Source organism: Chenopodium album, chromosome 6 (assembly GCF_948465745.1).
Source record: "Chenopodium album chromosome 6, dcCheAlbu1.1, whole genome shotgun sequence".
In the NCBI taxonomy this organism is placed as follows: domain Eukaryota; kingdom Viridiplantae; phylum Streptophyta; class Magnoliopsida; order Caryophyllales; family Amaranthaceae; genus Chenopodium; species Chenopodium album.
In genome coordinates, this window is record NC_137839.1 from 17,066,673 (window position 1) to 17,091,053 (window position 24,381).

At 33.5% G+C, this 24,381-nt stretch overlaps 1 protein-coding gene across 1 annotated transcript; it reads right to left on the reverse strand.

The window, feature by feature from the left end:
• Positions 1-818: 818 nt before the first annotated feature.
• Positions 819-21,682, reverse strand: LOC145635925 (uncharacterized). The gene is made up of 16 exons (XM_081687299.1): positions 21,498-21,682; positions 21,320-21,369; positions 20,064-20,124; positions 13,583-13,678; positions 13,342-13,491; positions 11,089-11,220; positions 8,160-8,287; positions 5,397-5,439; positions 4,964-5,047; positions 4,245-4,286; positions 4,053-4,123; positions 2,996-3,049; positions 2,805-2,910; positions 2,651-2,719; positions 1,670-1,813; positions 819-1,288 (listed from the first exon to the last, which is right to left on the reverse strand). The coding sequence occupies exons 1-16, from the start codon at positions 21,651-21,653 to the stop codon at positions 1,145-1,147; spliced, it is 1,530 nt and encodes a 509-aa protein (XP_081543425.1). The 5' UTR covers positions 21,654-21,682; the 3' UTR covers positions 819-1,144.
• Positions 21,683-24,381: the final 2,699 nt, after the last annotated feature.

Consider the following 24,381-nt stretch of genomic DNA (forward strand, 5'->3'; position numbering starts at 1 on the left):
AAGTGGCGGTGAGGAGAACTTTCTGTCAAGTGTTTGTTACGAGCAAAGTGTTGACCTGGTGGTGAGGAAGAAACTTCAATGCTTGTTACGAGCAAAGTGTTGGCCTGGTGCCCTGGTGGTGAGGAACAAACTTTCTAATTACGAGGTTGGGATATAAATCCTATTAAAAACATAGTTTGAGGGTAAGAGATTTCCTTACCATAAACAACTCGAGTTGGATTGACTTGTGAGAGGTTTTTAATTGGTAGGATAATTTTATTTCTATTAAGGACAAACTTTGAGAGTAAGAGATTCCCTTACCATAAACAAACCCTCAGATGGATGATTGTTTTTGGGTCAAATCATAAGGGAACCTCTTGTTAGATCAATGCATGTGTAATACCAAAATTGTTTGTTCATTTTGTTGATGGTTTTTGAGTTAAGCAAGGTTGGTGCAATCAAATCCACTTATTCAATATTGGAATATAATTTATTCAAATCATAATTATAGGAAAATATTTACATTCAATTATAGGCTCTTAAACTTCAAAAATCATAAAATCTTTTATGCATACAATGTAGCAATTACTTTCCTAATCTTCTTTTAATAACAACATTTGTACTTTTACACTATTCACACACTCTTTTAATCATCTTAGATCTAGCTTAGTCTTGCTATAAAGTATTTTTATTTATATAATTAAGGTGTGATATACTATAATTCCGTTGTTACACTATGTTCTAATCTATATATTATTATCACAGCAAACACTTTAAGCATTTAAAAAATTAGGATAACACTTCTAAACAAAATTACACAATGACCTATAGTAGAAGTGTAAAACCAGTAATAGCAACTTTTTTACGAGCGAATGATAATTGACATATGCTTGCTACAAGAATTTTAAACTAGATGATATCATAAAAACTCCTAATAGAGCTTTAATACATTAGGGAAGTTGCATTCTCTAGAATCTGTATTACACTTCTCCTCAACCAATTAGGAATCGGGAAACTTTTATTTCAATTACAATCCAAACTAACACAATCTGCTAACTGTAAAGCACATTATGTCATTCTACATTTGCAGGTTTCAGGACCTATCTGCAGATTAAACTTGAAGCGTTTACCCTCCTGTATGTGTTGGCAAAGTTCAGCATCCCCTTCACGAATGCAAATTAGCAATTCCATTCTGTGAATGATTAAGACCTTTTTCTATTGGCCATTTCGCCCCTGCCATGACAGCTTCTATCTCCCATGTCTCACGCGGAACATTGGTCATGTTCTTGCAGCCAGTTGAGGTGACGTACTGAATAATTCAATAGGAACAAAGTTAGAAAAGACCTTCACTCCCACAAATTCATGTAGCTAAAGGAATTAAATGTGATGGTAATAATAAGCAAATCTATGCACAACTACAATATAGGACAACCATAATAAAGCTCGCTTCCACCAAAAAAAACTATAAGTAGACGAGGACATGAAGAGTGTCTACCAAATGATCGTTAATAAAAATAAACATTTAACTTAAACGACAAGAACAACCAGGCACCTTGAGGAGCCATGTAGAATTGTCAATCAAGTACAAAGAACATGGATGACAACAGAGTTCAAGAAAAGCATGAAAAAAACCCCACAACACCAGTGAATTGTAAACAATATTAAGAGTAATAAGACAACTGAACAATACCACATCACTTTCAATTCGAACACCACCAAAGTCCACAAATCTCTTTATTGCATCAGCATTGAAGAATCTTGAAGTTTCTGAACTTTCCATTGCTGGAATCAGTAAAGCACTGATGAAGTAGCATCCAGGCTCTACTGTAATTACCTGAAACAGGTTGGTCAAATCAGCTCTTTATTTGTTTATATTTACTGATTTTGTGTGTGTAAGACAATACAAACACACATCAACAACGATAAACGATTTATAGTGCACTGACCATTACATAAAACTAGGTTAGATCCCGTGCCATGCACGGTGATTTTTATATATATATAGTTATATATTATTGATTGAGAAGTATTATAATTATAAATTTGTCGAAAAATAACAAAAGTGTGTGATATATTAATTTGGTATTTGCAATTTTAATTGTAGCTTCTAATACACAACTAAAACAAAAGTAGGCAAAAAAATCTGAGCAATATTTTTTCTTATTGTAAAATAGGTCACCAATTATTTAAAAATATTGATTTTTGGTATGTATTGCCCATTTTTTTTTTTAGAAAGCTTTGTGAATATATCATTTATTTTAAATATAATAATTATTACGTGTTAGTATGGAATATGTACAAAAAAAATAATATGATTTTTGTAAATGATTTGCTTCCTAAATTAAAATATTTTTTTTAAAAAAGGAAAAAAAAACTACGGACACACCAGGAGATGACACGTGTCATCGCTGGTTTGTCTTTTAGTATATAGTATTGATGAATTGAAAAGAGGACGATGCATGACAGCAGTGCATGGCAGCCAAAAGCATAGTGTATAAATCCCTTTTCTCAATAAGAAAGGATATGCAAGATATTGCTTTGGACTTTAAGGGATACCCTCTGGGCTAAGGACTATGGAGCATTCCAGAAGTAGCATCTTCTGGAAGAATTAAGTGTTACATGCACATGTTTAAGTGTGAAGTGAAGTATGAAACAAAAAACATATGCTAACCATGTCCTCCTTTAGTTCTCGGGCTGTACGTAGAGAGCTTAACCCGGGTTCTTTTGGACGCTCCAGTCCCTGCAAATTTGCAACACAGTTACCATAAATCAGAAACACCAACAACTAAGAAAGATAGAAGATCAAAAGGATAAGCAACCAAAACCTTAGGATAGCCCCCTGGATCATGGGTGTCGATGCCCAACAAGTGACCAAGACCATGAGGCATAAAAACAGCTCCCAGCCTTTGAGCCATCATATCCTGGATATCTCTATAAGAAGAGAAAATTAGGGAAGAAAAAATATGAGAACAAGAGTTTACGCATGACATGAAAAGAGCAATAGGCACTGCCTTACCCAGTGATGATGTTCCCTTTCTTTAAAGCCTCAAGTATGACTTTCTCAGCAAGTCTGACATCAAGACGCACAGTACAAAAATCACAAGACAAAGAAAAAATAAGAAAATAAGGCATTTTGAAGGAACACAAATACTAAGCTGATATGAAGATTTCAAGTGTCAACATCCAATCGTAATGACAAGTAAGCCACACAAATACTAAGCTGATATGAAGAGTCAGATCACCATTATTCAAAAAAAAAAAAAAAAGTCAGATCATCATTAGTTAGCAGGATGACAGAACAAAGGGTTGACGAAGATGCCATTATTACCCTAGAAGGGGAAGAGGAAGGGATTGTATGAGAGGATATGAAGCTCATAGAATTAAAAACAAAAGATAACACATTGATAATTAGGCATACCTTAAGGGATCAAATAATGATGATGATCACCTGAAATTCTTAATTTCTTCATTAATCCGTAGAGCAAATTTAAGCTCTCTACTGTCTAAGGCATGCCACAAATGTGCCCTATAAGTGAGCAAATTTAAGCTCTCTACTGTCTAAGGCATGCCACAAATGTGCCCTATAAGTGTTCATATTCTTCATATAATTAAGTAAAAGGGAGATACTATCTGGCAAGTCCATTAAATTGACGAATGTACATGGATTGTACACACTATTGTTTAAGAATATGTGAAGAATGGGTTTAAATATGTAAGCATATACTGAGATATAGAAGCCTTAAGCTCTCAGTTTGCCGATGTGGAAAGAATTGAATAGAATTATGATTTTATACAAATTCCTCAGATTTAGGGGCCTTACAGTTACACTATTAATGCATTATAAAACATCAGCATATAATGTTTCGTCGAAGCAAAATCTACATACTTCATAGAGCACATGTCTTGAGCAAAGTTCACCCAATATTAGTAACTGACTGTCAAACACTTTAAAAATTTCAAACCATTCTAGTATCGAAAACATTTCTCAGTGACAGACACAAATTATGCAAACATCAAAAGAAATGCAGCAGAAAGCAATAACTATAAAAAGGGACTCGGACTCTCAGACATACTTGTGCATATTTATCCAATTTACTCCAGGTTTCATTGCCGCTATGACAGAATTGTGAGCATCAAGGACAGCCTGCAAATATGAAGAAAATTTTGAGAGTATGCACTATGCAGCAACAAAGTTGTCAACTTTAAAAGTCAAAGAGCGACTGTAACTCAGAAGATCATAGCATACAGCTTAACAAGAAACTCACATTGTATATAAGACGTTGATCAGCAGTAAATTTTCCATTTACCTGAAGCAAACCAACAAGCACCGTAATCAGAGTCAGAAAACAAATAGCTTCATCACTTGAATAAAGAGTGAGACAAACCAATTATTTTGGCTAAACTTATATTTTGTCTAAAGTAAGTAGAAATTTTAGTAAAATACAAGAACCAAATAACCTAATAATATTGACAAGGCAATAGTTAGTCCATTGGTACCAAGAATATTTATATTGGTATACAATATATTCCCTATTTTTATTCCTCTTCTTACTTTTTTTTTTTTTTTGGAATACTATTCCTCTTACCTTTTTCCCTCACATGCTATCTATTTTTCTCTGTTTTTTTTTTTTTTTCTTTCTTTTTCTCTTTTTCCTTTCTCCATCTCTAACTTGCTATTTTCACTTTCTACTGCTATTTCTCTCCTTCTGTCTCACTCTCACCTATTCATGTGTGGTGCCCCCAACTATCCTTACAATAACATTTTTCAAAGGGTTTAGAGGTGACTACAGCCAATAATACATCATCCGCATTCTAGAAGAACGTTGCATGAATGTGGAATTTGTGCCCTTGTCAATTTACAGATAAAACAAATAACTTCAATACTAATATCCGCAAAAGCAACTTCTTTCAGCACATTCATGTATAATACGCACCAATATAAGTAAACTAGTACTTAGAAAGAATTTCTGATGGAGCTACATACAGGGAACGAACAGGTTATATCAGAACCATAAAAATGATATTCAGCTCCCATATCCAGCAATGCCATATCTCCATCCATAAAAGTCTGCAGAGAGGTAAATGTGAGAATAGAACTATGTGCAACAGGGTCACATCAAAGAGTACATAATATAAAAGACCTTCAAAACAACTTGTAAAATGGTTTTAAATCCTCTCTCTTCCCTATTTTCATAGTTTAAAGCTTTCTTCATACTCCATATTAAACGTATACACATCAATTTTATTTTATTTTTTAAAAAAAAAAATCTCATTCCATCAATCCATCCTGTATATACATGGTTAAATCTTTCCCGAAGGAGCCCTCTTTTAACTCATAGCAGCTTTTTGGTGCAATTACAATGGAAAACTGACAACTTTGGTTTATTAAGAAAGTTGAGTTGCTAGATCCAACATACCCTATCATTTGGAGCCGCAGCATGCCCATAGTGAAGAACAGAACTGCAGGAAAATATACAGTTATAATGGATGCAAGAAATATAATGAAAAACGACAAACAAAATAATATAGAATTACGTGGTTCACCAACAATGAGTTGGTTACGTCCACAGGCAGGCAAGAGGAAAGTTTTATTGTTATTGAGGAAAAATACAGAGTACAGATTGAATGATGGATAATAAACATCATGACAGCTAGGAATAAACCCAAAGAGTTTATATAGTACTCTCAAAAACAGAATTCAGAAAACGCTAAGGCCCAAACAGAAACTGGAGCCCAAGAACATAAGTCAAGCGTACAAGGGTAAGAATCGCACGCGACCTGCGAACGCAGCTCCCAGTGCAGGCAACTTTGACACTAGTGCACACCCGAGCTCTAGCTCTTCGCCGCAAGCAATAGCTCGCCTACTGCGCACCGAAACTAACTTCGAACGATAGACCCTATGGAGCGTCATTCGTCTACGAGCTATCTAGTGAGCTAAAGCTCACTTGCTCGATCATTGATTCTAAGTATATATCAACATATACCACTCGAGTGATAAAAAATATCTAAGTTACATTTTAAAGACAACATGTGCACTTTATTAGGCAGTAAAATTTATAACCATTTCCTTCTTTAATTGTTATGTCATTTTCTTTGGTCTAAATTTCAAGGAAAATAAGTAAACTACAACAAGAAACACAATTTATATATGCAATGATGCAACGCAGTTCTGAGTGTTTACTGGATATTGAGTCACTATCTGTGGAGCTTTTGGAAGGATAACAGCTAAGAGTAGGTGATGCACTCCTAACCTTATCCATGAGCAAAAATAAAGTAATCAGATGAGCCAACAAAAGACTGAAGTTGAAATGATGTTGCAAAGTACTTGAGACTCTTATTATGTGGTTTTGACTTGCTTTTGACAGATATTTGAAGAAAACTCAACTCTTGTATATGAGAGGGATAAAGATACTGAACAATAGAGCAACTCAGATTTAGACTCATTACTAACATATGAATGTAAATAAACACCCAAAGCTTTTCTAAGAACACTGCTAGTCTGCTAGGCTTACATGGATGAATAACTCCAATTGAAATGTAAACAAACACCCAAAGCTTTTCTAAGAACACTGCTAGGCTTACATGGATGAGTAGCTCCAATTGAAATACAGACGAGCTTGCCATACAAAGCACTGGATCTAATTGTAGAAATCTATATTTCTGATTCACTAAGGTTCCATCAATAGGTAAGGATAAATCAGTTGTTTATTCAGGTAGCTGGCCAGAGTTTTTATCACATTAATAAAATTAGTTACAAAATGTCATTGTACTGATGATTATACCAATGTCATGTAGAAACTTCATCCCATTAATGGAAATTTCAAGCTGTCAAGAGGTCAGAGTAGCCACTCGAGTTCGCAGAGTGATTCAGTTCTTTGAAATAATCACCACCATATGCTCCCCTTAAGTAAATCAAAGAAATACTTTTTTTCCTCTCTCCTCTCTCCTCCTTCCTCTTTCCTCTTTCCAAAACCCTAACCTCCATTGTTGAATTTTGAAGGGGCTTCCATCAGTTTTAACGGTGGTAAGCCCCAATCCTTGTTTCTTTAAAGTTTTTTCAGGTTTTATTATATTGCTTCAAAAAAGGGTTTTCGATCTCCTTCGAAAGACAAGGGTTTTTCGACCTCCTTCGAAAGACAAGGTTTATATCCTCTTTTTGGGGGGTGAAATTTCTTAGTTTAGAATCCATGATATTAGATCTTATGGATTGTTGTGAAATTATTTCGTTGGTGAAAAAATTACCAAGTTTTCGAATACAAACAAATGAATCGAAAGGAAAAATCCTCACGGCTGCAAAGGATTGTTAGATTATCTCTCCAACAAGGATAAATTTTCCAGCGATATAAGCAAGAGATGTTACATAGTGTAAGATCTACTCGACGAGCGTAGTTTTTATGAAGGAAAATTTTATTTGATTCAATATCTTATGTATTTGTTAACGTTGAATCCCTATTGTAGATGTCATATGACTTTTAATTAATAAAATATTTTTGCTATTAAAAAAAAAAAAGGGTAAATCAAAACAAATATAACTAGCACTAATTGCACCAAGAAAACTGGAAACAAACCCACAACACCCTCACAATAAAGATTAGGTTATCCAAAGGAATGTAGTACATGTCTCTTATCCACATATATGTATCAAGAATTTAGTAGTAAATTAAATCTATTTTTTTTCAATTGACACACTACTGTCAAATTGGTTCCACATATTTCCACAATTAACATACAAGAAATTGTCATGATTTGACCTTTGAATCTACAATACCATTTATCTTTCTCAAACAAGTCCAAGTGTCCAACAAGCAATAGCCTTGAATTTCTAAGGACCTTTGGTTCCATACAAACGAAGATAAAGAAAATGACAGAAGTGATGACCTGATTTTTAAGAGCAAAAGAGGTTCACTAATTTTATAAAGTTCAGCAATTGAAAAAAGAACAAGCAAGTAGCAGTGGAAACCCTAAATCCCACACATTGAAGATAGGTTTTCCACCAAAGAAAATTTCAAAGAAACTATTCGGAGTTCTTCACACAGTAATGAAAGACCAAATGGAGATAATAAAAGCTAATTAAAAGCTTACAGGGGTAAAAGTATAAACCACAAAATAGGATAACAGTCTAATATTTTTATACATTTTATCCATAGCAAAGATCTAGTAGTGATAAATGAAAGCAATACCTGTTATCGCCTGTGGCACAAATACAGGTGTATGAGCAGTGCCTACAGCCACCATACATATATGTGTGATGAAGGAACAAGCTTTCCAATTGGTATTCTTTCATCCCAACATTTGTATTTCTCATTACCTACCAGCCAACATCATCATAATAATATTAGGAAATTTTGTCAACAACTACCAATTAAAGCACGTGTTTTGAAAACAACTACCTATTAAGTTTTTTTTAAAAAAAAAATTACCACAAAGTTGTAAAAAGTTTAAGTAGCACTACCACTCTAACAATTTTAGCTAGAATCTCCGGCATTTGGGTCTCACTTTTTATCACTTTTTACCTTTAAGAAGGGTAATTTAGATGGTGATTTTATGAGATAAAGGTAAAAAATGGAACCTACATGCCGAATATTTTAGTTGGAATTACTAAATTAAAGTGGCAATGCTACTTAAATTTTTTACAACTTTGTGGTAGTTCTTTTATATTTTTTTTTAATAGGTAGTTGTTTTCAAAACACGCGCTTTAATTGGTAGTTCTCGACAAAATTTCCATAATATTACAAGCAATAAAATTAAGAAATATTTTATCCCTAAAGAATGGAATATTAAAAGTATCCAATAGGTAACATAATAGATAGGATTGCTTGAACTTCTGTAGTTCAAGCCCATAAGTATGACAGAAGGTAAATGCAGCAACCAAATATAAGAAACAAGTATAAAGCCAAAAAAAAGGAAAAGGTTATTAAAATAAATCTAAGGAAAAAGAAAGGGCGGGGGGGGGGGGGGGGGGGATGGTAAATCCCAGCAGAGTTTCTCGACTAAAAGTACATAGATGAAATACTCGCTCATGCTGAATTCAAACTTGCTTCAGATATTGTGAGAATGCAAATTCCTTCATTATATTTTTTACAACAGGTCTTCCTTCTCACCAAAGGTATTGTATTACTTTTTTCTTGTATTCAGTTTATTTTTCACATACTCCCTATAAAGCTATAACTTCCTGATTATATCAAAACTTTAAACAATTCAGCTTTGAGAAAAACGTTTAGAAAATCCAGCCAAATGAGAAAGTTCATTTGATGAATCGTGTAATAATACAGAGTTTATTATTTAAAAAATGTCAAATATAATTTAATAACCATTGTATATAGAGTTTATGTATAATATTGGACAAGGAAATTACTTCATTCTTCATACAGAAATCATTAAGAAAGCGGAAAGGATCTTTAGATTATTTAAAACGCCAAATACGTGAACTAGAATTCCTAAACAAACATAGGCCCTCTGTAGTCCCACTTTATTTTGCCAATTTTCCTTTTTCATTTGTCCCAACTTAGTTTGCCCCATTCTTTTTTGGCAAGGACCCACTACTAAAAGTTAAAATCCCACACTCTCTTTCATTCAATTAGAATACTCCACTATCTCCCATCACACCTATCTTTTTCTTATTATAATTATTGATAATCATACTCCCAAATCACACCTAATATTATATGTCTTGATAAGAGGGAAACAAGGAGGGATTATATTTTTCATTATCTAAATAGACCTACTTTAATGCCTTGCCCATAACTAGGGCCATTCACCAATTCAAAACAAGACCGAATTGGACCAAACCACCTCTTGACATAAAGCTACTACCATGCCAGTAAACCTATACACAAGGTCCTTGCTTGCTTGATTTGCCTCCCGAAGTCTATATAGTTCTACACTCCTACTTGTCAACAACCATCTATTTTAGAAGTTTGCAGATTATAATAGTCAACTTACTACAGAGAATATGATATGCTTTGCTGACTAAATTTAACAGAATAAGATACCTGGGAATTATATTTTTTACAAATTTGCTTACTCCTCATTCTTTCTGTAATAAACTAGTTTAGGAGGAAAGGGTAGTTTTGTTTTTCACTATTAGGTTAGCTTGGGGGGAAAGGCGAAAGAGTTAGTTAAAGGTGAAAAAGGAAAGAAAGTTAGAAATGTTATATGTAAAGGAGATTAGATAAATAAATCAGAGAATTTAGAAGTTTATTTTGCTTCGCTTAAGTTTGTAGTTTGGAGTATCCAGCCATTCAAAGGCCTGGGGTTCTAAGCTTGCAACACCTTTATTGATGATATAATTGCATTTACACTACAATCAATCATCCATGTCCCCTAATTTGCTGTCTTCCCTATAATAATCTTCAGTCCAGTTCATCAACTTGCCAGATAATCATCTAAATCTTCTACTCTTAGGTTTTACACACTTTCCTACCCGTTTCTTCTGCTTTTTATTTTCAGTATCTCAACTTAAAGACCCAATCTTCTTCTACCGTTCTACATATCTACCCATGAAATACCATATCCATTTAGTAATTAACCTTAATCCATCATTATGAAAAGAGTAGTAACAAGTCATGTAGAATATCATATCCAAGCTGTAATCAGATTTGATCATCAACCCATGAATATTATCATATAACAAACCTATCCATGAGTAGTATTTTGAAGGCAAAACAGAACTTTGCAATGCCAACTTGAAACTATTTATGCTCCAAACTTGTCTTCAGGGACCAAGAGTTGACACACACAGTATATCTTTCCAAAGGTTAAGTAGGCGTAGATGCATTAACCTAATGCTTGAAGAATAAGAACCTATTGAACATGCCATAAAAGACAAATTGCTTAGAGCACCTCATTTTTTTGGTCCTTGAGAGTTGAGACTAAAGATCAGCCTATCTTGAAGGACTTGAGCCAGTATGATCCAAATAAACAAAAACAGCTCCCAAAACTAATATTTTATACATTAATACATCAAAGGTTTCATACATTTTTATCTTAGCTTATATTCATTGATCCTTTTTTTTTTTTTTGGCATTACAAAAAGATTTCATCCAGAGAGGATCAAAAAGCATAGCAACCTCCAGAGACAAAACATGTATATCTCTGATAAAACAATACCTCGACATGAGCCTCTGAGCTTATATCATTTGCATATTGGATAATGTCAAGCTCCATCTTTGACTTTAGAACACGGCACTCGGTCAATACAGGATGCAAAGTACTTAGATCCGTTTTGAAATTCTCAATCCCCTGACGAGTAAAGAATATACCTATCAAAAACTTGCTAGTATATAAAGCAGTCAAAAGTACTCAAAACATAAAATTCTGATTTTCAAAACAACAGATTGATTTCAGCATCATGCCAGATCAAATAACATTGACAATCTGAAAGACAGCTTGATAATGCAAACATCAGAAATAAGATGATTCTAACCCATACTGTAACACATTCCAGGTAGCACTGTCCTAACACTAACATATGGAATTGCTTCTCTTAATAGACCTCAATAAGGTAGTGGAATTATTGATCGAATACAGCATTCAATTTTAGAATTGAGCGCCAATTGGCATACCAATTCAGTTGAGCTTAAGAGTTGCTAGGAATGTGTCATGTTCTAGAAATGTGTAACAAATTCAGGAGCAGAAATCAATTAAACTCATAAAATGCAGAACTCTAGGTATAATAATGTATTTATTAAATACATTATTATTTATAGCCACAATTGAAATGTTGAAAGGAAAAACATGTTTTATTAAACGAGCAAATGAATTAAGTGTAAACTATCCACATATAATTATGAGATTCTTGAACCAATAACCCCTTTTAGCTACTAAGGGTGTATTCTACTCACTTGATTTTCAGATAAATAAATTAATTTGAACTTAACTGGAATTATATGAACTTGTTAGAACTTAATTAGCTATGACTTGAACATTGAAGTAATGTGAGCAAACATGAACTAAGGTAGTTAGTAAACTATCAAATTCACTTAATCGTTATCAAGCCTAATGTAGATTGATGAATATGAACCCTAATAAAACATTGGAATTTAGTGCTAATAAGCGAACCAAAAGCTAGAAAGCCTCGTACAGCCTTACCCAAGATTGTGTTTCTCGGCAACAAGCATAAAATATACGGAGCTACATAACTATGTAAGTCCAACTTCTTGACAACTTTATCCTTTTGTATCTTCTTTCTTCAAACCATTATGCTAATTAACCCTAAGTACTTCCTGCGTTCTTTATACTTCCTCAATTCCTTTATACTTGACCGAGTTTGACTATTGCACTATTCACAAACTCTCCTTTGACCATTTTTGTGATTTGAATGTTAAGAAAAAAATTTAATGGGATCTTTTTAGAAATGCCTTACTATAATAAAATCTTTTTTATATATAATTTTTATTAATTAAGAAACAAGGATTGATGGTTAAAGCTATGCAATAACAAGTGTGATAAGTAAAAAAGGGAACAGATAAAGTAGATAAACAACACAAAGGTGATCACATGTACCAAACACTAGGCTTATACAGGACTTGATCAACCCCTTCTTTTACAATTTTAAATGAGTAGGTAATTTTGTTCATTTGCACGTGGGACTGGAAATTAATTAGACATTGTTGGGACCTGCTAACATATAAGGAAACGGGGCAATAGTTTAGTAACGAAGAGAGTATTTAACTTCATAGGTACAAAAAAGAAAAGAACAAAAAAATAATAGTCTTGAATTTTCCTTTTTACTTCAGAATTTCATTGATATTTAGCTTACTTTATCTTAATTGAACTCATTAGCGTTTATAGTATCTAAAGTAATTAGCACTTATATTACCTTATTGAAAATTGGGTCTTATTAGAACAAAGCTCATATGCCCTTATCTTAATGTATTTGAACTTGTTAGCCTTTTTTATATATGAATTTATTAAACTTAAAAAAGTGAAAATAAGATGAGGAGAGCAGAGCCTTAATGGAAAGTTGAATGTCAAGGTATTTAGTGTATTCATATCCTACAAGAAGAATTTACATCCAAAATACTTATTTAGTCCCAAAATTCCCCCGTGGTTATCAGTGAATTAAATTTGCAACTTTATCATCTTTTTTAACAGTCTGCAAGTGGTTGTTTGAGGTTCAATGGTATGAGAGTTTGGTCTATCTCAACCTTAAAGTTCAATGCAATAGAATAAAGGCTGTCATCAAGAGTTTAATGAAAATGTTTTTAGTGCTATTCTAAGTCAACTACTGTAGAATATTTCGAAAGGTTTGGATTATTCATGCTAGTTTCTTTTTTTGAGGTAACCAATCATGCAAGTTTCAAGGGGGTTTAACTACGTAAAACAGCCAAATATGGGGGGAGAGGGGGAAATAATAGACACCTTAAAATCTGCTGGTTTTGAGAAATAGCCACTGTCTGTATTAAGCCCATGCAACAGAAACAGCAAAGACTTATCTTCTCCTTTGTATAGGCTGTGTAAAACTTCTTCCATCTCGTCCACATAACAGACCATGTCAACCTTGTACCTTTCCTGCAAAAGATCAAAACCGAGAAGATATGAGCAAAGACATGAATAGTAAAAACTAAAGTTGTAATAGAATGATAATATGATAAGCTCTCACCGTAAAATGCGATATTGGTTTGATCTGCCCTAGCCAAACAGCATACTCTGCTGGGAGACGTGGAGCAAACAAGATAGATTTTCCTGTGGCAACATCCTTGCCAATCAAATACGGTCAAGTATTAGTATCAACAGAAAAACTAACTAAGGGTTCGTTTGGCATTGTTGTGGTTTTCTGTTTTTTGGTTTTTTGTTTTCTAAAAGTATATGATATGTGTGTCATAATGAATCAAAAATTATATAAACTTATTAAAATTATGATAATTTTGAAAACTGACAACAGAAAAGTGAAAACACCTTTTTCTTGTTTTCTGTTTTTGGTTTTCAAAAAAACAGAAAACTAAAAACCAAAACTGATGCCAAACAAGCCCTAAACTAACTTGTTATGAGTTAATAAATGATTTTTTTTTTTTTTTGAGAAAAGTTACAGATAAAAATGAATAAAGGAAAAACAACGCATTTGCAAGCAAGTCCAAACAATTGTATATGATAGGAATAGTCATAATAATGAATAATGATCAATTGATCATAAAGATTGATAATGCAAGAAGAGAAAAAAAAAATGGAGATCCTACAACAATTTCTACCAATAAAAGTAGATGAAAGTCAAAATTAAAATGAATCTTGTTGTCTTGAATCTTCATCTACAAATAACCAAGCACACTATAAATCTTATTAACTTGGATTTCGAAGCTCAATGCACTGAAAGGTGATAATTGGAATGTCAACAAGTGCGGAATTGCTTTGTCATCTTCATTCAGAAATCAGGATACCACCCAAGAGTAGTATTAGTGTATTACTCTGTATATCATTAGGAGAAAAAAAGAAAAAAAAAAAAGAAACACAGGTGTCCCAAAATAAGGAATATGATGGTGTACTAACATAAAAATCAATGCGGAGGCATGCTTTCTCCATCTATTGGTGAACCAGCTTGCTTTCCTTCCTATTTATATGTGTTTTATTATGACGCTTTTGCAGCCATGTTGAGAATGCCTTCCTAAGTAAATCACTGATGCCAGCAGCTTCATCAGATAGACCATTATCACACACACCTCCTGACCTCCAGCTCTTCATCAATCACCTAGAATTGAACCACTATGGACTTGTTTACTTCAACTTATTTCAGATACTTGTTACTTATTCTTGTCAGAATCAACTTAGACCAGAAATTTTCAGAACAGACCAGTCGAGCCTTTTAAATCTCGTTTACTTATTGCTTACTAAATATCTTTAATTGCGTCTTTAAAAATAATATAAAAATTACATATGTGAGAAGTCCAGGATGAAATGAATCTAACAAGATCCAATTTGATATTTTTTTTTCCTTATAGATTAGTGTAAAAATATGGTCAAAAGTTTAGTCAAATAAGTACATCAGATCACACCAATCAAAAAAAAAATGGCAACACCAAATTAAAATTCAGACTAGTCAACACCTTATTAAAATCAGACCATATCAGTGCTACCCGGAACACGGGACGGTATAGCGTTCCCCTTACCGGAACGTCCGTACCGAAACGCGGATCTGACGCGTTCTAGTCAGCGGTGGTTCGTGTTCTGGTTCATCGATGACGGAAAACCCGATTGTAGTAAGATCTAAGTCGCAGTCTTAAGTGACAATTGGGTTATTATTTGTTTATAATTTCAGGTATAATTGAAAGCTTAAAACACTTTAAAGGTTTCGTCAATGGTGTTTCAAAAAAAAAAAAATTTAATCTATGGAGGAAGGAGATGAAGAAACGTGTAAATAAATAAGTCTAGAGCAAGATTGTGGACCCCATGTCCCCTTTTCTTTCTTTTTTTTCAAAAAAAAAAATTGCCTACACACTACACAATACTATTGTGGACCCCTAAGTCCCCTTTTCTTTCTATTTACGTGGTATTAAATTTCCTAGAATGCCTACACAGTAATCAGTACTGTACTAATTTTAAATTTCCTACACGGGAATCAATACTACTTATTAATTACAATTTCCACCTTTATCTTTTTTTCTTTTTTTTTGTATGTGTATTTATTTACGGTAAATATCAATAATAAAATTTAAAAAACAATATTAAAATAAATGACCATACGTTCCGGGAACTTTAAAGGCTACGTTCCACGTTCCCGTTCCCGTACCAAGTTCCGAAACGTCCCGCGTTCCATGTAACGATGGACCAACGATGGACCAGATTACCTTATTTCAAGTGAAGGTAACAAATCCTAACACTATTATGCCCTCGCTTGTGCAATGAACTGATATTAGGGAAGAGGGGCAACTTAGGGATTAGAGTTATAATAATGTTGTTAGGAGATAGTTAATTTGTAAGGGAAATACCTTATAAATAGAGCTAATAAGACAGAGATAAGCATGTTTAATATGGTTGAATGCTTTAGGTTAACTTTAGAAGGCTAAATTGTGAGAGAAATCCACCTCTCGAAAGTTTTATCATACAAAAGTGTTGTAATTCAGTTTATTAAAAAAAAAAAATCATAATCTTCTTCCTATTTAATGCCATTTATGATAATCAAGCTATTGTATATCATAGCAGCCTGAAGTTCACCCAAAACAATGAGTTAATTTCAAGTGTCATTAATAGTCCACAATTCAGTATGAAGGCTTGATACCATGACAGAAATGACACCATCTTTGCTTAGTGCCAACATGCCACTAGCCTAAGCCTCTTTATGTGTTTAATACACGTAACGAGCCACTTCCTACCCTATTGAGCAACATTGGCGTAAGTGTATTGATGCCCAAACGCCATAATCTGCTCTTAGAAAACACTCCCAAAATGAGACTTAATGATTAAGGGCTTGTTTGGTAGTAGTAGCGGGTAGCGTTTTGACTAGGTCAAAACACTAGTAGGTATAAATAGTAGTGTTTGGCAAGGTAGCGGTGTAAGTAGCTGGTAGTGGTAGAGGTAGTGGTTGGATAGATTTTCATAAACGTTAGGATAACAAGCGTTCTACCCACAAAAGTAGCGGTGCATGCAAATCTCTGACATTTTCTTATTCATCACGTCAAACAGCTATTTAAATTTCTCATCCAAATTCCTCCATCATCAACGTTCCATCTCCTATCAAATTCCTCCATCATCAAAGTTCTCTTGATCACCAATTATCAATTTATCATTGTTCAAGTAAGAATTCTCTCCTTAAATATATCCCTTGTTTCTTTGAATTTTTTTTTTTTAATCCGAGAATTTTTCGTTTTTTTTTTAATTGATGATATGATTTTGTATTCTTTAATTCGTCTTTTGGGTATTTGGAATTAGATATGTTTATGTAATTTACACAAGATAATAAATTAGAGCCTTTGGTGAAATTTTGATAGAATTTATTCCCATAATTTCGAGTGTTATAATTATTAGTAGATTTGTTTTTGCCGCCACCAATTATTCAAGATAATGCTGTTTTTTTTTTCAGTATACGGTCTTTGTAATTATTAATTTGTCGGTCATAGCTCTTTAAGGTTTTAGAAGTGATTATTCTAATGGCTGATTTACTCCTATGTTCTGACCTCGTATCTTAGAATTTATGGTCAAACAAAGCAAGCTTGTAATGCCTATTATTCTTATATGCTAGGCCTTACCTATAAATTGAAATCAGATTGGAAAGTATTAAATATTTGTTATTGAACTTAAAATATGTGGTGTATGTGCTATTTTGTTAATACTTGGTTGAATTGATGATTTTATGTGCTTGGTGGTTAGATGGCCTCATCATCGAGTAAAAAAAGAATAACAAAGGAAACACAGGGCGGTAATTTTAAGTGGAGTGACGAGGATTCAATCACCCTATGTGATGTTTGTCTTGCATTTATAAAGGAAAATGCAAAGGCACAATTTTTTAGGTGGAAGGAAATTCAAACGGATGTCGAACAAATAATTGGTCGTGAATTAAGTAATTCCAATACTTGCAAGAATAAATATGATACAATGAGAAAATATTGGCGTCATTGGAAAAGCTTAAAACAATCGGAGACGGGTATAGGATGGGATCTAAAGTCGGGAAAAATTGACGCTACAAGTGAATGGTGGCAAAGAAAAATCAAGGTGTGTATAATTCACAATTTAATTTATTATATAATTTTCATATTAACAATCACAGTATGAAATTATTTTTAATAACATTTTAATTTTTATAATAATTTAATGTAGGAAAATTCAGAATTCCAAAAGTTTCGACTAAGGGGTGTAAACTTGGAGCTTGAACAAAAGTGAGAACAATTGTTTGGAGATTCTTATGCGACAGAAGAGAATGTTTATGTGCCCTCAATAGATCCCATTGAAGATCTTACCATACAAAATAAAAATTTAGAGGAAGGGAACATTGATAATGATGGTGGCGATACCTATTTTCCAAGTGACCAATATGCTCAAGATTTACTTAATGATGAGGGGAATTTTTTTCAACATTTTATAGAGCAGGCACGTAATGATGCTAACTTAGGTAGTTCGGGAAGTAGGTCATCACAAGTGACTAGTGAAGCTGTAAACAATGACACTCGTCCTTCTAATAAGATTCAAAAGCAGCCCCCATTAAAGTCTAATAGTGGTCAAGTAAAACGTACAAGAAGACAATCAGCAGGATCTCCAATGTAATAATCTAAGGGAATTATTGAAATGACAGAATGTGATAACAAATTAGTCAAACTAGTACATCAAATATGTCCACGATTTCTGCAGCAATGAATACCATAAATCATATGGTGGAAAATGAGTATTTGGAGAAACATAGTGAGTTTTGGTGCTTTGCTACTACTGTCATTGGAGATGCAACTAAAAGAGAGATTTTTTTTAGTATGGAGGATGATGATAGCAGAACTAAGTGGTTAGAATATCTATATATTAAGGGTAATAACTAGGACTAGTTTAGAAAAAAAAAATGTTTTTTTTGTTTGCTCTAGTGGTAAAATAAAAATGTAGATTGGTTCTATGTGAAATATTTGGATTATTTGTGTTATGTATGTTTTTCCTATACTTTTTATGATTGTTTTATTCATGACTTATTTTTATAATTGGCAGGTTTGTTATTAATATGGATATTGATGAGGAAAGAATGCGCAAACTTTGTATTGCAATTGCATTTACAATATATTTGATGTCTACATATTTTTATAATTACATATATAAAGAACCATGCATGGCTTCAATTCTAACAGGAGAGATGTGGGTAAAAGAAATGTTGATTGGCAATCCTATTCGATGTGTCAATGCATTTAGAATGGAGCCACAATTATTTTTAAGATTATGTAATGATTAATCATCGAAATATGGACTGATTGTAATCTGTTATTCACGAGAAAGTTGGCATTTTTTTATATGCAATTGCTCAAGGTGCCTCAAATAAAGTTCTTGGTGAGCGTTTTCAACGTTATGGTGAAACTATAAGTAGGGCATTTCATGATGTCCTCAATTCAATTTCTTGTCAAAAATTCAAGGGGCTTGCATATGATATTATAAGACCATATGATCCAACTTTTACACATGTGCTGGCAAAAATAACAACAGATGCAAGATATATGCCTTATTTTAAGGTTTTTTTTTTAGTGTTGTCATTAAATTATGTAAAGTTTTGATATGATTGTATTTTAGAATTGTATTGGATAGAGGCATGTATACCAGAGGCTCTACAAATGCCTTATAGTGGAAGAAAAGGAATTCCTACATTTAATGTATTAGCTGCGTGTGATTTTGACATGTGTTTCACGTTTGTATTAGCGGGTTGGGAAGGTTCCGCGCATGATACTCATGTATTTCTTCATGCAAGTGAATCTCTAGATTTTAAGTTTCCTAAACCGCCTAAAGATGTGCATAATTCTTTGAAATTATAGTATATATTATCTTTAGGTAGTTTATGTTGATATTATTTATATTGTGAATTTGTGATAGGTAAGTACTATTTGGCCAACAAAGGATATCCAGATCGAAAGGTTATCTTGTACCATATCCGAAGACAAGATACCATAAGTCACAATTTGAAAACGAGCCTCCAAAAAATGAGCGTGAAACTTTTAATCGTTGGCACTCATCTATACCCTCTACGGCTCTACCGCTACTTTTGCTAAACAGGACCTAACTTGGATTTATACCCTCTCCCGCTACTTTTGCTAAACAGGACCTAACTTGCTAAACACTCATACCATAAATGTCCAAACTTGTTAAACACTTATATCATAAATGCCCCTCTTCCGCTACTTTTGCTAAACAAGACCTAACTTGGATTTATATAAATTATTTTTACGGGGATGGCCGGGGCGAACGAGGCGAGTATAAAAGCCAAACCTAATCCATCAACCGTGGCTAGTATAATTTTTATCCCCATCCCCGCCCCAACAATTATTATCCCCATCCCCGCCCCATCACCTGCCAAACCTCCCTCATCCCCGCCCCACTCATGGAGGACGTAAAGAACTAACATATAGAAAAAAATTTGATACATGGAGAGGTGTATGGAAAAAAGAAACAAGGAGGGGGGAAGAGAGAGAACAACTTACAACAGCTCCATAAAAACTGGGCTCCCTAACTCCAAATAAGTAAGCAAAATAACTCTCCTGCCTGACATAAGAAAACAAAGACCAACTTAGTATCTGAATTATGAACAGGACTTCTTATATTGTACATGCAAATTGTAAGGATGAACGGAGCACTAAATGTAGAGACTTATTACTAAGATGGATTCAAGAAAGCTTAATTGCACATTTGCACACATATAATTTAACAAAGTCGTACACTGTAACTGAGAATTGCTCTTGGAAATTAAAAGTCTTAGTGTAAGCTTAGCACAATGTAAACGCCAAAATGTATTATAAAAAGAACCACACATGTATGTGATCCAAACAATCTATCAAAAACAAATACAAAAGTTGCTATTCTTAAGAGAAAAAAGAGCAGGTCATGAGATTTTGTTGTCAAGTAGAGGTATTTAAACAAATGCAGAAAACAAGATAAAGATGCATCTTCTTATTCTTACAGCGAACCCAGAATTTCATCAAGTCAACTAAACATTTTATCATCGAGCAACAGGAGAGGGAAAAAAATTATTTACTGGTATAAATTATGCAGGACTAATTCATTCCCAAGAGCAGTTTTACACTTGACCACTTTTGCTTAAACAGCGAACAGAATTTACTTTGTGCTGGCTGTCAAAAGCTCCGAAAATCAAAATATTCTAGCAAAAAATTCATGAGATCCTATAGACCCAAATTGACAATATTGACACAAAAACTTCGTGGTGCAACTGCTAATATAAATTCTGCAATCATCTAGTCGGATATCCAGCACCACGAGCAATAAAAGGTAAGAACATCCACATTTCCGCACCAATCATAAATTGATAGGTTTGTCTTCATCCCATGCATTTAGCACAACTTATAAATTCACATTTGTTAATTGCATCATTTGAACTTTTACACTATTCACATACTCATCATTGACCAGCTTGATCTTTTGTTGATTATGTGTAAAATATAATTACTTGTGATCCTGTTAGATTCACCTCTCTATATACTATTAATTATTAATATATCAATATTTGGAAGAGCGAGTCACAAGGGCGAATGATGTAGACGGGATTTGGTCTCGAGTATCAGTGTATCACCCTCTAAGACTTTAACCAACTTGTGCATGGACACCTATGAGTTCATGACACTCCCAATGATGAAATTAATAAAGAACGGTCGAGATACGAAGAAAAACATAATAAGAAAATTTAATTATACACTAATTCCATAGTAAAAATCAGTAAACTAACCGGAAAAGTTCAGTATGATCGGTGCAATAACGATTCTGCTCTTCTCCACCCTAACAACACAGAAAACACAATCGAATTAATGGCAGAAACTTATTTTGAACAATCTCATACATAAATTAACATAAAATTAGGGAAAAATTAGAATTGAAGAGAATTAAATGATTGATTGATTATATACCTGAAGGAGTACGATGCCTTGAATTGGACGATTGGAATCAGCAAGGTGTTGTTGAAGAGATTTGACGAGTTTTTGACGATTGATTACGTGAAGTTGCATTTCAACTTCGGGAGGAGAGAGAGGAGAGCGCGGAGCTGCTGCCGCTGCAGTAGCCATTGGAATTGGAATTGAGTCTTTTGCTTCCGCCATTTGCAAGACGTTTTAAAGAAGACAAGTGTATTGCACTTTATATGAGCGATGATGGACCGCAACCCGGTATGGACGTGTGTCCAATACCAGGGGCAAATCCGTCATTTCGACCTAAAAGAAGAGACAGTAACTCATGTGTTACCGGACTGTAAAAAGAACATTCTCTCCTCTCACTAGATGTTACTTGCTGTAAAAAAAACTTCTCTTTTTCTCTCTCTTAAAAACTCACCGGAAAACCCATCAGAAAATCTCTAGAAAACCTAGCGGAAAACGACCTGAAAACTGTCGAATTTCGTCAAGGTTGTCTCTTGGACAAGGATTGGCTGTAGAACGAGGTGAGCGTGGGAGATCTGTCTTGACTAAAATTCGAAGGTGTTGAAGGTTTTCATAAAAGCAACATTCGAGTCATGTCAGGTAAACCAAGTTATTCATTGTTATACAAATATTTCGTAACAAATCTAGGGTTTTTGTCACTAAGGGTTTAATGTAGCACATGGTCGTAGGGGTGGAAGAAGAGGTGGACGACGTGCGCACAGTGGTATAGTTGAAAAGGTAACTGATGTCCAGAAATTGTGTGAATAATCTTAGAAGTACTACTATGATTCGAGCACTATTCAGTTGAGTTATTTTTATCCTTTGTTTGAACAAGTAATTTGCTAATCTTCAGCTTCATACTACTCTTATAAGTTTGGTTGAGTTTTGTAATTGTTTAGTTGTGTTTAATTAATGTAATTGTTTGGTTGTGTTGAATTAGTGTCATTATTTGGTTGTGTTGAATTACTGTAATTGCTCATTTGAGAAAACTTTCATAATTGGCTTGATTATATAATTGACATAAGTGTCTTGTGTAATTGGTTATAATTGCTTGCATAAATCATTGTAATTGTTTGGTGGAGCTCTTATAGCCATTATAGATTATTCGGTTTTTTCACCAAATGCCCTTGAACTTTTCAAAAATTCACCAAATACTCTCAAGTTTTTCAAAATTCACCAAATACCACTGACGTTTGTTAATATTCACACCGTGACCTCAAATTACCCTTGACGTTAAAGTTCCGTTAGTAATAAAATTTAATTCACCAAATGCCCTAACTTTGTTAAGTAATTACACAAAATACCCTTATTTTTGGAAGTACAACGTCTAGTTTGAAATTTAAGGAAACTTACCGTTAGTCTTGATTCTCACCCTTTATTTTCATAAATACTCAATACATAGCATCCCTCTTATTTGCTTAACTACAAAATTGTAACACCATGACTTATTAATCTAAGTCATCCTCCTCAATGTATGAGAACTTTTGTGTAAGAGTTGCAAACAAATCTTGTTTTGGTAGGAGAAAATTTGCAATAAGAAGTTCTGAGTCCGCTAGTCCTCGGACAAGCCCAGACTGTTCACTAGGGTGGGTATAGACTAATTATCAAGCCGCATAAAAGGGGCTTGAGTTTGCTATATTATGTCTGTTGGACAAAATATGAACTATAGCCCGATTCGTTTTCATTCCAAGCCCGTAAGTAATCACCTCTATTTCATTTGCCCTTCTTTTTCTCTTTTTATGAGGTCTTCGACACTTCTTATTAAGAATAGAGGATGTTTGCAACTCTTACGCAAAAGTACTCATACATTGAGGAGGATGATTTAGATTGATAACTCATGGTGTGAAAATTTTGTGGTTAAGCAAATAAAAGGGATGCTATGTATCGAGTATTTATGCAAAAAAGGGTGAGAATCAAAACTAACGGCTAGTTTTCTTAATTTCAAACTAGACATTGTACTTCCAAAAATAAGGGTATTTTGTGTAATTATTTAACAAAGATAGGGCATTTGGCGAATAAAATTTTATTGCTAACGGAACTTTAACGTCAAGGGTATTTTGAGGTCACGGTGTGAATTTCAACAAACGTCAGTGGTATTTGGTGAATTTTGAAAAACTTGAGGGTATTTGGTGAATTTTTAAAAAGTTCAACGACATTTGGTGAAAAAACCGTAGATTATTTATAGGTCAGCAAAATAAATACTAGTGTATATTATGTAATTACATGTTCCTTTTGCACAAGTGTATCACAAGAAAGGGAAGAGGAGGGGGAGTGAAAAATAGAACAGAAACTCAATTCCTTTAAAATCTTTACACTATTCATAAATTGATAGAATCTCCTATTTAAAAAAATAAAAAAATAATAATAAAAAATATAATTGAATCTTCACAATTATTCTTTATCGTATACGATATAACATAATTAAGATGGGTCTTTGTTTATTCGCTTTGTTGAGTAATACTTAATTATTTCCTATTAATTAATGTGAAACTATTGATATTTACTGTCAAATTCTTGCATATATTGGCAAACAAGATAATAAAAAACGGGAAGAACTTTTGGCTATAAGATATTAAGATGATAAGAAATATGATATTATATTCTAGGTTACACAAGAACGAATATTGACACGGATATGGGTATAACACGAATACAAAAAAACGTCTATTACAAAATAAGGGACACGAGTACGGGGTTTTATAACTCATAAAATATATTTTAAAAAATGAATTTGACCATATATTTGTCCTTCCATCCTCCCATTAGATCATATTGTATCATATTAACAATGAGCTATATGAAGGCACCCATATTATTTAAAACTCACCTTATTTATCATACTTTACTTAAATTTTCCATTTTTCCATTAAAAAAGTTATAC